Here is a 16,478-nt window from a genome sequence, read left to right on the forward strand (position 1 = left end):
TGTGCCTTATTATGCTATTTCATAATGATTTGGAATTCTCACCCTTTCTGTTTGAATGTTACCTTTACATGGGTATCGTGCAGATACTACAGAGTAGTATTGCTGGAGTAGGTGGACGGTAGCTCGCTCAAGATTAGCTGGAGAGTTTCCGTTTTAGTTTAAAATTAGGTAATGAGTCAATGCTCTGGTCATGTAACACTGGGTAGATTAGTGGTATTGAACTCGTATCTTATTTTGATATGCTTTATGTCATTAATTGTTTTATTTTATTTGATCATGGTATGGGACATGGATCATCTTATGAAATACATGAGTATTCTTTATTTTCCGCTGCGAACGCATATTGCTTGAATATTCATGAATGAGTGAAATGTGTTACTTCAAATGGCCAGGTGTATCGTTGGTTTTTGAAAAGTTTTTAAGTTTCGAAAACGTCGATGTGACGCCCTTTTCTTATATGCGTGTTTATTTACTCTGATTATATGCTAAATAATTTGGGGTAGAAAAAGGGGTGTTACACCGACAACTTCATGTCATTCTTGCTACCAAACAATGAACCCCGTTCTCCATTTGAACCCCAGTCGCCTAACGATAACTCGTGATCGTCGTTGTGAACCCCATTCTCCAGAAAACACCCCGTGTCTCCTTTTCTCCATTTGAACCCCGTTCTCCATTTTCCCGTGCTAATTCCGCTGGCAACGTCGGAAATAACACCAAACACCACTCTGATGGCGACATACCAGAGGGTACACCTTCACGAAAGGAAGGTAACATGTGCGTTTCTTCCTCAGAAGACACCCATAACGACTTCTGTTGGCCTCAGCCAAAGTCTAAGGTGACGCATGATCAGAAGACAATCCTGAGGACCCTATCCCGGATACAATCTTCAATTCCAGTTGAACCCCGTTCTCCAGAAAATGCTGCAACACTTCCTTTTCTCCATTTGAACCCCGATTTTCGCGCTGATCGCGTAATGTTCTCCGATCTTCATTTCCATCTCTGCCCGACAAAAACTTTTCCTCCAATATCGCACTACTGGGGAATACTGTTAATCCAAGGTCACGATGCTAAACTCCTCAGAGTAACATCTTCCAACTTCCATCTCCGCACGACGGAATTTTTCCTCCAATATCGCACTACTGGGGAATACTGTTAATCCAACGTCACGATGCTAAACTCCTCAGAGTAACATCTTCACCACCCAGCAAAACTAATTCTCAAACGGTAACCACGGCTTGAGACTAGCTTATGCTTGCAATGCTGATGCATGAGTTTGAATCTTTCAAAGGCGTAATGCTCCATAACCATGGAAATGCTACGCAATGAGTTATGCAATATGCTATGCTTTTCTAAATGATGAATGTATAAAAAGTATCCCCCTCAGGGGACGACACGAGCAACTCTGCTGAGGAACCCGATATCTCTCCAATCTCCACCCTACTCGGGATAACACCGCTGTTGGGCAACCCTTACTAAGGATGACCTCTACTGAACCCGATCCGCTTGGGGACTTCGCTGGGGAAACAACCACCAACGCACACCTCCGCTGGAGAAACAACAATCTTCAGACTACATGGAGTAAGAAGGCTAAACTACCTTAGTAGTGTATCAACCACACTCCAAAGCTTAAGCAAAAGCAAAGCTAGCAAGCCACTAATGTACCTGTACAAAAGCTTAAATAGTAAATATCTCAATCAAAAACCAACTGACAACAGTGGAACTTTCCAATATTTACAACTCAATGCAAGGCACAAATGCAAGCACTCAAATGAGTTCATCACATCAATTGACCTACAAAATAACAATAGTTAGTTCTCAAAGGTATTTGCATCTCACAATGTGAGACCAAATCCAACCATCAATGCTAAATGTCCAAACCTGAAACACAAAGCACAATTAGTTCATGTACAAAACACTAGTTCAAAGACTAGGTTCAAAACCAAACCCAATGATCAAAACAGAAGTAAATCTTTTGCATAATGCACATTCAAACATGTCACAAGCTGTCCTCAAAAGGACCAGCATCAATTCACAAGGCAAATGCATCAAATGATCAATGTAAAGCAAAGGCAAGACAATGTGCACAAAATGGACATCCAAGTTAAAAAATCCAAATCAAAACAGAAATGCATCTAATGGCCTTGAGATTTTTTATGCAAGCTACTCATGTCATGAATAAACAATGTGCAAAAAATTAGATCCAGAAGAGCTCAAATGATAGGTGAACAAAAATGCACAAATGCTACATCCAAAATGTGACACAAATTGTCACAACATATCTTCATGTGTCCAAAACAGTGATAACATATGATAAAAATCCGAAACCAAAGCCCAAAAATCATATCACATGTGAAGATCCAGCATGCCAAATTTCAGATCAATTGGATTAAAGATGAGCATTTCACAAGGCATTCATCATGACATATCAATTTAACACCATGTTCAATCCAAAATCACAAAATAAAAATCCAGAACCAAACAATTCATGAAATAAATCCTATAAAAAACTAGAGATCAAAACAAGAATGTGAAAAAAAAAATTGGGATCAATTTGAAGCATCTTTCAATTTTTTATGATTTTTTAAAGTTGAACAAATAAAATGAAATAATGCATGGCAATGGAGGGAAAATGAAATTCAAATAAATCAGCAAAATGCGCTACCAAGGAATCGAACACGCGCGCTCAGGAAATGAGAATTTCAAAATAAATTCAGAAACATGCACGCCAGGTATCGAACTCATGCCAGGAAGGTTAACAAGCGCCCAAAGTGAAACGCTGCGTTTCACTTAAGTGACATGGCGCACAAATCATCAGTCAATAACAGCGTGGCATGGTCAAATGAATTAAAGCCAATGGAAAGGCCACGCAGGCGCGCCACATCACACAAACCCTAGGAACGAGAACTAGACGCCGGAACAGTAGTTCCGGTCGTCTTCTCCGGCCGTCTCCGGCGGAGATCAACATATTTTTTTCCAGAATTCAATGAAATCTATATGGTTAGAAAGCTCTTTCAATGCTGATTCTAAATATCATGTTCATTTAGTCTAGATCATCATGAATTGAACGGATCGAGTGAAAACATAATCATCATCAAAACATTCATTGCATCATACGTGTTCATTTCTCAGCCAATTTCAAATATAAACACATCAACATGATCACCTAAGTGAGATCTACACAATTATCACAAGAAATTGGCAAAAGAGAGAGGTCGAATTCAACCTACTTGGAAATGGCAGTTGATGAATTCGTGTCCTTAGGCTCTCACAATCTCCAGATCTTCTTCCTCAACCTTGCCTTGAAGCTTTAAGCACAAATCACCACTTGAAACCACCTAGATCTAGCTGAATTTCAAAAATCCATTAACATGAAAGTGTTCTTGAACTGCACGATTTCAGACTCCATTGAACAATCCAGGTGATGATTCTTGATCCATGATTGATGATGAACAAGATTATGCAAGGATATTAAAGAATTGTGTGGAAAATTTGAAGAATCAAAGAGAGTGAAAAATGGAGGGAAAATGGAAAATTCTAGATCTCAAATTCTGTTATGAGCAAAAACAGTTAGGGTTTGGCTTTTATATGGTTCACTAATCACAATGCTAATCCAATTTAGGCCTTGTTAAACATGATTAGTGAGAATTGAAATGAATTGCAAAAAATGCAAAAGTGTGCTACATGGCCATGCAACACGTGAACAGTACATGCAATGGCTTCAAATTCACTTAAAACCAGCCAATGGTCATGATGGAATGGTTAAATTGCTTGTAGCTTAAGCCAAATTTGAAATATGGAATTTCCCTCCAAAATGCACATGTGTGAACAAATGGTCATATGAGCTTCTTCCATGCATGGGAAGGCTTGATTTGGAAAGTATTGGTCACAAGGAGTATTTTGCAAAAAGGATGGACCAATTTGGAGTGTTGAATCAAAAGTTATGCCACTTTGAAATTCCATGTACACTTTGTGATCATTTGGCCATAATTTCTCAACCATCCATCAGATGATCATGAAATAGGACTTTTTGAATAGGGGAGAGAGAGATCTTCAACTTTCATGTTCACTAAAAATCCATTTGAAACCTCTTTGATGTTGAAAAGTCAAGTTGAATGTGAACCAAAAACTTGCCATTTTTGGAAACTTGAAATTACAGGTCACTTTCCATTTTTGGAAACTTTTGCCATGCCTTCAAAATATTCAAGATAGATGTTTAGAATTACAAATGGACCTCTTTTGAACATGATTGAGGTGTCTCAACTCATTTCCCCACCTCATAGCCCTCAGTTGACTGCATAGTTGACTTTTTGGTCCACAGATGACCTTGAAATGCCCTGATCAGCTTGAGCCTCTACCACTTGGGGAAATTGCTCAAAAATGAAACCCTAGCTCATGTAAGCTCCTCATGACAATCATGTGATCTTCATCCCAAGCAAGTACCTCATCTCTTTGAGAAACCCTAGTTGGGAGAATGACATTGATTAGGGTTGACCAGAGGTCAAAACCCTAATCCAAAGGAACTTAAGGATAAACTCTGAAACCCTTGATGATGATAGAGCCATGATGATGGTAATATATCCTTGCAAACAAGATAATGCTCAAAACCCTTTGAAGAATTAGGAAACCCTAACTGAATTCCAAACCCTCAGATGATTGATCATCAATTCATAGAAAACCTCAGGCTTGAATCATGTAACTTCCCATCTTCTGAAAAGCTTTGGAGGATGACTTTCTTATTTCACATGATATGCAAAATGCAATGTCTAATGCTCTAAAAATGAAATGCAATGAATCAAACTAGTCTCCAGAAGAGGAGGGCAAATTTTGAGGTGTTACAGTTTATTGAGAAAATACTCGACGTTGGACCGAGTCTTATTTTTGATCTTTTGGAAATGGTTGATTTTATTCTTGTGTTAGTAGCTATCTAAACAGTCAAACAAATAAAGAAATGAGAAACAGTAAAATTATTACACATCGGGGGAGTGGGGTACATTTTGTCAAATGGGGATTCAAAGTACTGGAATAATTAAATCGGGCCCAAACAACAAATAATGGAATGTATGAGTGTAAGTGCAAGAGAACTGTCTCATTGTAAGAAGACCCAGGAGTAAGCCATGTGAAGAAAATAAATAACACAACAAGTTATATTTACAAAACACTCAAAATTTAAATTGAAAGAAACAACATCAGGATGTGCACGGATAAAAATTGGGATGCGAGGATGTGAATCAAAGTCACATAACTAAATGACGTGCAAGGAAAGTGGAAATTTAAAAGAAAAAAAGAAATCTAGATAATGTGCTCAAAGCCGGTTTGCACATATTGACAATAATTGAAATGTCATATGTGATTAATCAAAATGCGGCGAAATACTATCGATGTATCATTAAAAATAATCATGGATAAACAACATGGGAATTGTTGAATCCATAAATTAAAATCGATGTTTAACAATCAAAATAAATAAGGGGGTAAACATTAGGAATAATGAGGGGATAAAAAAGAAATATGAAATAGAAATTAAAAGTGCGGCAAAATCAAATATGGCACCCACGGGTATTGAACCCAGGAGCAAGAGCATGCCAAAGCATCCCTTTTACCAACTCTGCCGGATAGGCATCCTTGTCATATGATCTCAAGCGCTAATACATAACATAAAAAAACGCACTTTAAATTAAACACAAAGTTAAAACAGTAGCAGGTTCTTGTAAACATATTCATCTTAATCCAACGATCATTTTTCTTTCCATTTGAACATCAAAATTTTACAGCAAGATAACCAAACAAATGGAAGCTTCAAGGAAGCTAAAACGGTGAAATGGAAATAGAAACTCGAAAAGGAAACTAACCGATTGCGGTGAGATTGACCGACGGATGTAGGTAAGGTTTCGTTTGAACCGGTCTTTGATCTTCTTGTCCGTTCTTCACCACCAAGAAAAATGATGGTTTTCTTTTCTCCTTGTCGTCGACTCCTTTTTTTTCTTAGTGAACAGTAGCGGCTCCTCTCCAAAATTAGGGTTCTTTGTGAATAGTAATTTCCCTTTTATATGCTACTCATCTCTTTCCTCTACTGTGTTTTCTGTTGTGTAGTGGAGCCTGTTCGTACGGAGGGTGCTTGGAGGTTTTTTTGTCCTCACCCCAGCTTGGTGGTCCCTCCCTCAATTCTCTTCATTTTGAAAACTTTACTGTTGGTAAGAAAGGTTTTACCACTGTAAACCTACTTAGATGAAAATAGGATGCATTTTTGACTCGAACTGATTTTGTGTGTTATGTGTTGCAGCAGTCCTGCTTGGAAATTGAATGATGATTTGGCATGGTTTTCACATGACTTTGGGTGCGATTCGTTCGGAGGAAAAATGTTGCAGCATTGGCTTTTTACTGTGAATCAAATATTTTTCTCGGCACTCCACATTTCCAGGAATCGAATTGTAGAGCTTCCTGTAGATAGTGTCAGACCCAGACGAAAGGTTATGTGCCATAAGGTTCAATCCGTCCGTATAGAACGCCCTGGATGGATAATGAAGAACTCGGTTTGCTTTATTAAAAAATTTAGCTCCAAATGAAATGGCTCACAAACTGGAAAGTCTTTCAGATGATGCTTGGTATCTAAAACAGTAATGAGGGGAAGCCGTGGTATTGGGGAGATTCTCGTATGACCCTCCATGAAATGACTGTAAAGAAATGCCTTCCTTGCAATGATGATTCAATACGTAAAAGAGTCACTTTCAAGTGCTCTTTCTCATCTCTTTGATCAGCATGAATTTTAGTTTGGCATATTTTCAACAGATCATCCAAAGCAAACTTAAACTGAATATCTAAAAGCTCATTTGCAAAATGAATCTCTTCATCACAAGGAATATGCCACTTTGGAATCAACCTTTCATCAGTGGAAAAATCTTTTGTGCTAATCTACTCTTCAAGAGCAGCAGCATCATGGTGGCTAAGAACACAGTTATATTGGTATATTGGATAATAGTGAATCTGACTTCCTACAGCTGCACAAACCGGTTGGGCCGATAACTTGCAAACCATGAGCAAAACCGCAATGCATATCAGTTGAACAAGGCCTCACACTTGCAAGTAGAGATGTCGGCTCCAAGTCGTGCTTTGTTGCATTCCCATTAGCTTTTGCAGGAGATTGAGAATGCGGTGAAGCCACACCAACATTTCTCCTAACTATAATCCTCTTTGTCCCAGTTGTAGCTGCTGCAGATTCTCCACAATCACTATTATTACTTTTATCCATTACAAGTGATGTAACAATAGCAGGAACATACACCATTTTTGCAGGCTTAGAGCTAGTACTGGTGTTGTTTCTTGCGCTATGTAATGTGGAGGTATCTGAAGATCTTCTTACAGGCGATATACTAAATCTCCTATCTATGCTGCTTGAACATTGTTCCTGCTCTCTTTCTCTGCTCGACGTTCTTCTTCTTATTCTTCTTGTTATATTTCCATCCTGTGAAAGTGACCTTGGTGATTGAAACTGCAGTGTCTCTGTAGGCTCCCTCCAATCATCCCCATGCAAATCACTAATGTTTTGGTCCTGAAGAATTTCTGCTGAGTCTCCCATAATGTATAGGAATCGCATCCATATCTTCTTTAGTACAGCTCTAAGTTCTCATACCTATTACCTCAACTACTTCATCACGGCTCTTCCTGTGTTTGATGATAAAAATCTCTTTTTTCACTTGCCCTTTATGTTCATGTACTGAATCATCCTTCTTCACCTTCAGTTCTGGCTGTGTTTCCACTTTTCTAGAAGTTGAATTCAAAGCATTCATGACCAGCTCAATTCGTATTATCTGTGCAAGCAGCCAAGTCACGTGATTTGTCCTAAGTATATGATGATCACCCTCATAAAGACGTGACACCAGCTTGTCCACAAAGTCAATAAAATCAATGCACCCACTTTTCGTAAGAAAAAAAAATATCAGAGAAGACAAGCCAGTCCTGCCAGCAATTTATCTCTGAATTTGTTAATTTGGATAGTTCTACAATTCTATCAATAACTGCCTCACAAATCATCTCTAAAGGAAAAATAGCACCAGCAGTAATTCCTTGAGATGAAGGCCTGTAGCAAGGAGCTAGTACCAGTACCCGTCTCCACCAATCAGGTGAAGGTGTGGTACGGAGAGCATGCCTGATGCAACATACAACTCTCTCCCAACCCAAACTTCCCTTCTGAATAGAGGTTGTAATATCCTCTCCGTGCAATGGTTCTCCAAGTACACTTAAATATGACAGTGGTGATAGTCGCAGGTGTGCTACTGCTTCGCTTGAAATAATAGGTGTGGTCTGGTTTAGGATTCGATGAGTCCCAAATGTAGGGCAATGAAGATGATGGTCTAACATTTGCATGTGCAAAGCCATCATATCTCGTCTCCTATGGATCTCCAAGATAACTGTAAATAATGCTTCATCATCGGGTATATTTCCTATGAATTGAAAATCACTCCGTAATAATTCATAAAAGGGAACCCGACATTTTCCCTCGTCAACTAAAAGCCAGATCACATCCAAGCAACTATGTAGCCAAGCTATTACGGTTTTGTCAAGTCTCCATGACTTAATAATATCAAATTCATCAACTCCATGTTGTCTCTGGTCCCAATTCACCAGCCAATTCAGCATATGGTTGAAGATTTCGGCATATATCACAGGTTTTAAACTGAATTCCAGACCAGTTAAAATGATTTTGCAACATAGCTGGCGAAGGCTACTGTTACTGATATCATTATTTCTAATAGACGGGCTTCCTCTTAGTTTAAACTGTAATCCACTCGAGGAAATATCAGATGATTTTACAGGAGATAGAGTTGCACCAGATAACGGCTCCATCGATGACTGTGCAGTGGAGCCAATAGTGTGGACAAAATTCAATGGAGATGCAGGATTTCCATTAGGAAGATAACGTCTTACCGTGTTGGTCGCCGCACCAGTAACATGTTGAAACAAGACCAGTGTATGCTGAAACCATTTCATCTTTGGTGAAACTGTCTTCTCGAGAGCCAATCTTATGAAGATCAAGGCCTACGGAAGGTGTTTGAGAAATCCCGCCAATGTGATGCTTGTTCAATACTGAAGGTACAATTACACTGTAATGTTCAGAAACAGTAAGTATGATCTCAAGAAATGTATGCCCCGATGCACATTCGAATTGTAAGCTTCAGAATAATTTGCAATGCCTTTATAATAGTTGTAGGCTTCTGAGAAATTTCTGTTAACAGTAGAGAAGACGTTAGAGTAGCTTTAACAGGAGATATTGCTGCTCTTGCTGGTTTAAAAGACACTATAACAGGTGAAGCGTTTTGTGACCCTGAGAGTCCGGTCGTGCTTGAGCGGATGTACTTCCCTGATCCTGTGATTAAGATTGCAATTGAACCCAAAACTAAAGCTGATATTGACAAGATGGCAGTTGGTTTAGTCAAGCTTGCACAGGAAGACCCTTCTTTCCACTTCTCCCGTGATGAAGAGATAAATCAGACAGTCATTGAAGGAATGGGAGAATTGCATCTGGAAATCATTGTTGATCGCCTTAAAAGAGAATATAAGGTAGAAGCTAATGTTGGAGCTCCCCAAGTAAACTACAGGGAAAGCATTTCCAAAATCTCACAAGTGAGGTATGTGCATCTAGAAATCGCATCACCGCAACAACATTGTCTTCGTTTGCAGGCTGTCCTGAATTCTTTAGTGACTCTAATATTTCACTTTTCTTCAATGTCCCTGACTTGGTTAAACACAAGGAAGTGTATGCACGAAGAATTGTTGGCTCCTTTTGTTCCATGAATAATAAGAGTTGCTTCCATCCAAAAGACCTAGAAAATAAGTGACTTCTAGTACGGCTCATGAATTCTTTGGCATATCTCTGTGGAAGCTTTCTTTTTTTCTATGGGAAACATTGTTCCAAGTTGCTTGTAGATACATTAGTGAATGTATCAACTTCCACATCTATTGTAACAATTCCAAACATGTATATGTGATGCGAATGAAAGAAAAATATTTCTTTGTATTTTAGAATTTCCATGTACTCGTGTGATGACACTCTAGGATTATGAAATAATCGCATGACTATGATTAAATGAATGTGAGGACACTCTTGGACATGAATGAAATGATTGTAACATGAATGAATATGTGAGTTCTCAAATATGGGTGAATAGTGATTTCCCCATGTAATCTGGAAAATTCGAACATAAAAATGGAGAACATGAACGTGAACCGAAGACATGTGGAAAATTATTTTAATCATGCATGAATGAAATGATTGTAACATGAATGAATAAAGGATCTTTCAATATGAAGTGAAGAGTTTAAACGTGAAATGGTCATGAGGAGAAATGCAAATGACTGATTAATGGGAAAAAAAATTCAGGGCCAAAATCGGGGAATGACACCGTGTCACCTGACACGGCCCGCGTTGGCCATTTCGCCCCGTTTGTTGATTTTTCGTGTATTGACCCCTGTGTATGTCCGGAGGGCAGTCTGGGTATTTCGCGATGTTTTTAGTTGATTGGAAGCTATTTAGTCTGGATTTTGGCATAGAGAAAAGGAATTTTTTGATCGTAGAAGAAAAGAGACAAAAAGAAGAAGCGAGCGTGCAAGGTGTTTAGAGGATAAGAGATCTTCAAGATCGGAAGAGATTGAAGATCAACCTTCATCTACAACAAATTGTAATGTCTCTAATTTGTAATTTACGGTGTGTTTGAATATTATGAGAAGCTAAACCCCCCAATGTTAGGGGGTTGTCCCTGAATTGCTACTGTATGAATACTTTTTCTATGTTTTTATGATCATCGATGTTTTCTTCATTCAAATTATTATACAACGTTCTTAATGCTTTATTTTATCAGACAAATGAAATTTTGATCTCTGGTTAAGGTTTAGGTCAGACAAACCGCCTTATCGCTTGTTGTATAATAAAACATCGGTTTAATCACTTAGGAATGAGGATCAAACCGTAGTAACCGTTAATTCTTGATCAATTACATATTTCGTAACGTCAATTTGAATAACTAAGGAATTAGGATTGAAATTGACTGTTAATGGTTTTCGGCTAAGGAATTAGAGAAAACAATTCTTGAGAATCAGTTTTGAATAATTACAACGTAGAAGGTATATAATATGGAAGAAGTGTATTACAAAGAAATTCACACATCTGGCCCTAACATGCTTTCTCATATCGGTTAAACAGTTTTTATTCGCTTAATATTTTTGTTTCTCGTTCTTATTATTTTTGAAAACACTCATCAAACCCCCTATGATCTTTTGTTCAATTGAATATTATTAAGATTGGTACTTATTACGCAGTCCTCGAGATCGATACTCGGGATAACTCCCATTTTATTACTACATTGGTGCAAATAGTACACTTTCTATTTTACCGATCAAGTTTTTGGCGCCGTTGCCGGGGACTACCAAAGTATAATTTGAAACATAATTCAATTCGAATTTTGTTGCTCTGCAGCCAAAAAATTTCTGTACTATTATTTATTCTAATAATTGTCTAATCTGTGTATGCGAGGTAAGGCCTCAGCTGAATTTCTTTTTGACGCAGAACCAGAAAGATTATTGCGTGCAAGACGATGAAAAGCTAGGCTGGAACTTTTAGAAGTAACCCTCATTGTTTTTGAGTCTGAAAAAGAAGAAGTTGTTTCAGTTCATTCGGAAGACTCTGAAGCCGTTTCTGAACCAATGGCTGAAGCTCCACCTCCTACGGAAAGACTTCTGGGTGACTATGGAGGTGCAAATGCTCCTACTGGAAGGGTAACAGTTGTGAACCAACCGGTAAATGTTGATCATTTTCAGCTACACCCTTCAACGATTCGTTAACTCGAAAGGAGACCGTTCTCCAGAAAAGTCAATGAAGATGCCAACAAGAATTTACAAAGATTTCTGACCATGACGACATCGTTAAAAATTGAGGGACACTCAGAGGAAGCTAAAAAGTTGGTGATGTTTCCGTTTACACTATCGGAAGATGCCAAAGAGTGGTTTTACTCTTTACCCGTGGAAAGCATAACAACTTGGCAACAAATGGAGACAACATTTTGGAATGAGTACTTCCCTACTTCTGTGTATATCTGTAAGAGATATGATATTGTTAATTTCTAACAGAAGGAAGGAGAGTCACTCGGAGACGCTTACAAGAGGTTCAAACGATTGTTGGTTGCATGTCCTACTCGTAACATGGATGCAACTGAAAAAATGCAAAATTTTGTGAATGGCCTTAGAATGAAGACTAAGCAACTCATAGACACAGCTGCCGGTGGCTCAACAAATTTTACAACAGCCATTGGAATAAAGAAAATCATTGAAGCCATTGTAGCAAATGAGCATCTGGAGCTCTATGACCGCAGTGTAAGTCAACCTGAAGGTACCATTGATCTCAAGCTCGCAAATCAAGTTGTGAAGATGGAAGATTAAATAACAGCTGAAGTAGAGAGAAGAATCAAGAAAATGACTCTTGACACTCAAACGGAGGCACAAGTGCAACCGGTTCAACCTATTCGAGCAGTTAGTTGTGAAATTTGCGGGGGACCTCACTTCGCCATGCATTGTGTGGAAACTGCACAACAGGTAGAAGAGATTAATTTTCTGAAGTAGAACAATCCTTACTCCAATACGTATAATCCTGGATGGAAAAATCATCCAAATTTTTCCTAGAAGGACCAGCAAGGAAATGCTCAGAAGCAAGCGCCCACCCAATATCAAAGCCAACCACAACAACAGTATCAACCATAACAACAGCAACCTTACCAGAAGCAGTTTCACCAATCCCAACAACAATTTCAACAACAGGTTCCAAGAAAAGCAGATTGGGAAATTGCCATTGAAAAAATGGCAGCTCAAAGTTCACAATTTCAAGAGGAGACTAAAAGTAATCTGAGAAACACTGGTACTTCAATAAAAAATCTGGAAGTGCAAATGAGTCATATTGCTTAACAAATTGCGGGTTCGCAAACACCGGGTGCATTACCGAGTGCTACAGTTACAAATCCACGAGAGCATAATAATGTGAGTGTGGTAACCACAAGGAGTGGTAAAGCAAAAGAAGTCCTTGAGAAATATGAGAACCAAGAAAACCAATTGCTTGAAGTTGAGTTGGAAATAAAAGAAAATGAGGTTGTGAGTGAAGAGATGGTGGTACCTAAACTGGTGGTTAAAGAAAAGTTAGTGAATCAAAGCTGGTTGTCAAACTCCCTTTCCCCACAATAAATAAGAAGAAAGAGAAGCATGAGAAGAACTTCGAGAAATTCTTGGAGATGTTCAAAAAACTTGAGATTAACATTCAGTTCTTGGAGGCACTTGAGCAAATGCCCTCTTATGCTATATTTATGAAGGATATTATTTCAAAAAAGAGGAGCATTGACACTGATTCTATTGTACTAACAGAAACTTGTAGTGTAATTTTGCAGGGTATGAAAATTCCGGTAAAGAAGAAATATCGAGGCTCGGTAACTATCCCTTTCACTATCGGGGATAGATCTTTCAAAAAGGCCCTTATAGACTTGGGGGCAAGTGTGAGTCTCATGCCGTTATCCATTTACAAGAGGTTGGGGATTGGAAAAGTGTAAGATACGAGAATGACACTTCAATTTGCTTACCACTCTATGAAGAGACCTTATGGAATGGTGGAACATGTTCTTGTGAAGATTGATAAGTTTGTATTTCCGGTGGACTTTGTCATTTTAGAAATGCCGGAAGATGAAGAGACACCGCTCATTCTTGGTAGACCATTTTTGGAGACCGGAAGATGTTTGATAGATATAGAAGAGGGCACCATGACTCTAAAAGTTTACGATGAAGAGTTAAAAATTGATGTGCGTAACACCATGAAATACAAAGATGATGTGGCCACCAGTCAACACATAGAGGTGATTGATCAAATGGTTCTGAAAGAAAATCCTCTAGGTGAACAAAAATTACCCTTGGAGAGAGTTCTAAGTCTGTTAATTTCTGAAGACACTCAAGAAGTTGATGAAATGGAGAGGGAAGTGTTAACTATGATGGCAACACAACCACCCTTTAAAGGATCCCGATCACTCCGATGGGAAAACTTAAGGGAACCCCAGGTTGAGGAAAAGAAAGATGAGACCAAGAAAGTGGCTGAGCTGAAACAATTGCCTGAAAATCTCAAGTATGTTTTTCTAGATCCCGAAAGGAAATGCCCGGCTATTATAAGCTCTAATCTAGAAGTTTCTCAAGAAAACAAGCTTGTCAAGGTTCTGAAGAAGCACAAAAGTGAAATGGGATGGGCGGTAGAAGACTTGAAGGGAATTATCCCTACGGTTTGTATGCATAAAATTCTCATGGAGGATGGTCACAAACCAGTGGTGCAACCCCAAAGAAGACTAAATCCCGCAATGAAGGAAGTGGTTAGGAAAGAGGTTGTTAAACTATTAGATGATGGGTTAATTTATCCCATATCCAATAGCTCTTGGGTGAGTCATGTTCATGTGGTCCCGAAGAAAGGAGGGACTACAGTTATAAGGAATGAGAAAAATGAGTTACTCCCTACAAGGACGGTCACGGGGTGGCGTGTTTGCATCGATTACAGGAGGTTGAATTTGGCGACCAGAAAGGATCATTTTCCATTACCATTCATTGATCAGATGTTGGAAAGGTTGGTAGGTTATGAGTACTATTGTTTCCTTGATGGATACTCTGGATATAATCAGATAGCGGTTGCACCAGAAGATCAAGAGAAGACAGCTTTTACTTGCCCCTATGGTATTTTTTCCTACAGATGAATGCCATTCGGGTTATGTAATGCACCAACCACATTTCAAAGATGCATGACTTCCATTTTTGCGGACATGCTCGAAAAGCATATGGAGGTCTTCATGGATGACTTCTCGGTATTTGGTTTTTCTTTTGATAATTGTTTAACTAACCTTTCCCTTGTGTTAGAAAGATGCCAACAGACCAATCTGATTCTCAAATAGGAGAAGTGTCACTTCATGGTGAGAGAAGGCATAGTCTTGGGTCATAAAATCTCTCACAAAGGGATAGAAGTGGACTAAGCCAAGATCGAGGTAATAGAAAAGTTACCCCCTCCTATGAACGAAAAAGGTATAAGAAGTTTCTTAGGGCTTGCGGGTTTCTACCGCAGGTTCATAAGAGATTTTTCCAAGATAGTTAAACCTTTAACTACCCTGTTGGTTAAGGACAAGGATTTCATCTTTGATAGAGAATGTTTCGTTGCTTTTGAAACTATAAAAAATAAATTGGTGACGACACCAATTGTCATTGCCCAAGATTAGTCTCTACCTTTTGAGATCATGTGTGATGCAAGTGACATTACAGTGGGAGCAGTTCTTGGGCAACGTAGAGATAAACTGTTGCATGTCATATATTATGCTAGTCATGTTTTGAACCCTGCACAAATGAACTACGCGACTACCGAGAAGGATTTGTTAGCTATGGTATATGCCTTTGATAAATTCAGGCAATATCTGTTGGGTTCTAGAGTCATTGTTTATACTAACCATGCTGCTTTGAAGTATTTATTTGCTAAGCAGGACTCTAAGCCAAGACTGTTGAGATGGATCCTACTCCTCCAATAGTTTGATGTGGAAATTCGTGACAAAAGAGGGTGTGAAAATACTGTGGAAAATCAACTCTCTCGGATGTCCCCCATAGAGGAGAATGAGGAAAAGCGTCCAATAAAGGATGAGTTTGCTGACGAACACATCCTTGCGGTTATTGGAATGCCATGCTTCGCAGACTACACAAACTATCTAGTAGGCGGGGTGATCCCTAGCGAATTCGACTCTAAGTGATAGAAAAAGTTTGTGCATGATTGCAGGTTTTACTTGTGGGATGACCCATTCTTGTACAAGAAAGGAGTAGACGGGTTGGTCAGAAGATGTGTTCCCGAAGAAGAACAGAGAGATGTCCGGAAAGCATGTCATGATTCTGACTATGGTGGACACTTTAGTGGTGATAGAACCGCTGCCAAAGTCCTCCAATCAGGTATATACTGGCCGACACTTTTCAAAGATGCTCAGCAAGTAATCAAAGAGTGCAATAAGTGTTAAAGGATGGGAAACATCTCGAAAAGAAATCAGATGCCGCAAAACCCCATGTTGGAAGTTGAACTCTTCGATGTTTGGGGTATTGACTTTATGGGACCGTTTCCACCTTCATTTGGAAAGAATTACATTTTTGTGGTGGTGGATTATGTATCCAAGTGGGTAGAAGCAGTTGCTCTACCAACAAATGATGCAAAAGTGGTAGTCAAGTTTCTGAAAGAAAACACATTTGTCAGGTTTTGAGTGCCAAGAGCTCTAATAAGTAATGAAGGAACTCACTTCTTAAATCACCTAATGGAGAAGCTACTCTTGAAGTATAATGTAAAACATCGGATAGCCACTCCGTACCACCCACAAACAAGTGGTCAAGTTGAAGTGTCAAATAGGTAGCTGAAACAAATGCTGGAGAAGACGGTTAACGCTTCTCGCAAGGATTGGGCA

The 16,478-nt window shown here is 38.9% G+C and overlaps 2 protein-coding genes across 2 annotated transcripts in view; one reads left to right on the top strand and one right to left on the bottom strand.

Moving 5' to 3' along the window:
• Positions 1-8,985, bottom strand: part of LOC127102030 (mediator of RNA polymerase II transcription subunit 23-like) — a 30,212-nt gene extending 21,227 nt beyond the window's left edge. The window contains exon 1 of the mRNA XM_051039450.1: positions 8,292-8,985. Within this exon, the coding sequence (XP_050895407.1) occupies positions 8,292-8,985 (694 nt within the window). The remainder of the gene's footprint in view (positions 1-8,291) is intronic.
• Positions 8,986-9,103: 118 nt separating this feature from the next.
• Positions 9,104-13,577, top strand: LOC127102037 (uncharacterized). The gene is made up of 4 exons (XM_051039460.1): positions 9,104-9,120; positions 9,231-9,623; positions 11,598-11,787; positions 13,296-13,577. The coding sequence occupies exons 1-4, from the start codon at positions 9,104-9,106 to the stop codon at positions 13,575-13,577; spliced, it is 882 nt and encodes a 293-aa protein (XP_050895417.1).
• The last annotated feature ends 2,901 nt before the right edge of the window (positions 13,578-16,478 follow it).

Source organism: Lathyrus oleraceus, chromosome 1 (assembly GCF_024323335.1).
Source record: "Lathyrus oleraceus cultivar Zhongwan6 chromosome 1, CAAS_Psat_ZW6_1.0, whole genome shotgun sequence".
In the NCBI taxonomy this organism is placed as follows: domain Eukaryota; kingdom Viridiplantae; phylum Streptophyta; class Magnoliopsida; order Fabales; family Fabaceae; genus Lathyrus; species Lathyrus oleraceus.

What these genes read in the sequence shown, in the direction of transcription:
- LOC127102037 (XM_051039460.1), top strand. An exon ending in TCCAAAATCTCACAAGTGAG is followed by an intron (nt 9,624 to 11,597) that starts GTATGTGCATCT and finishes ATGAAAAGCTAG; the next exon opens with GCTGGAACTTTTAGAAGTAA. An exon ending in TAACAGTTGTGAACCAACCG is followed by an intron (nt 11,788 to 13,295) that starts GTAAATGTTGAT and finishes ATTAACATTCAG; the next exon opens with TTCTTGGAGGCACTTGAGCA.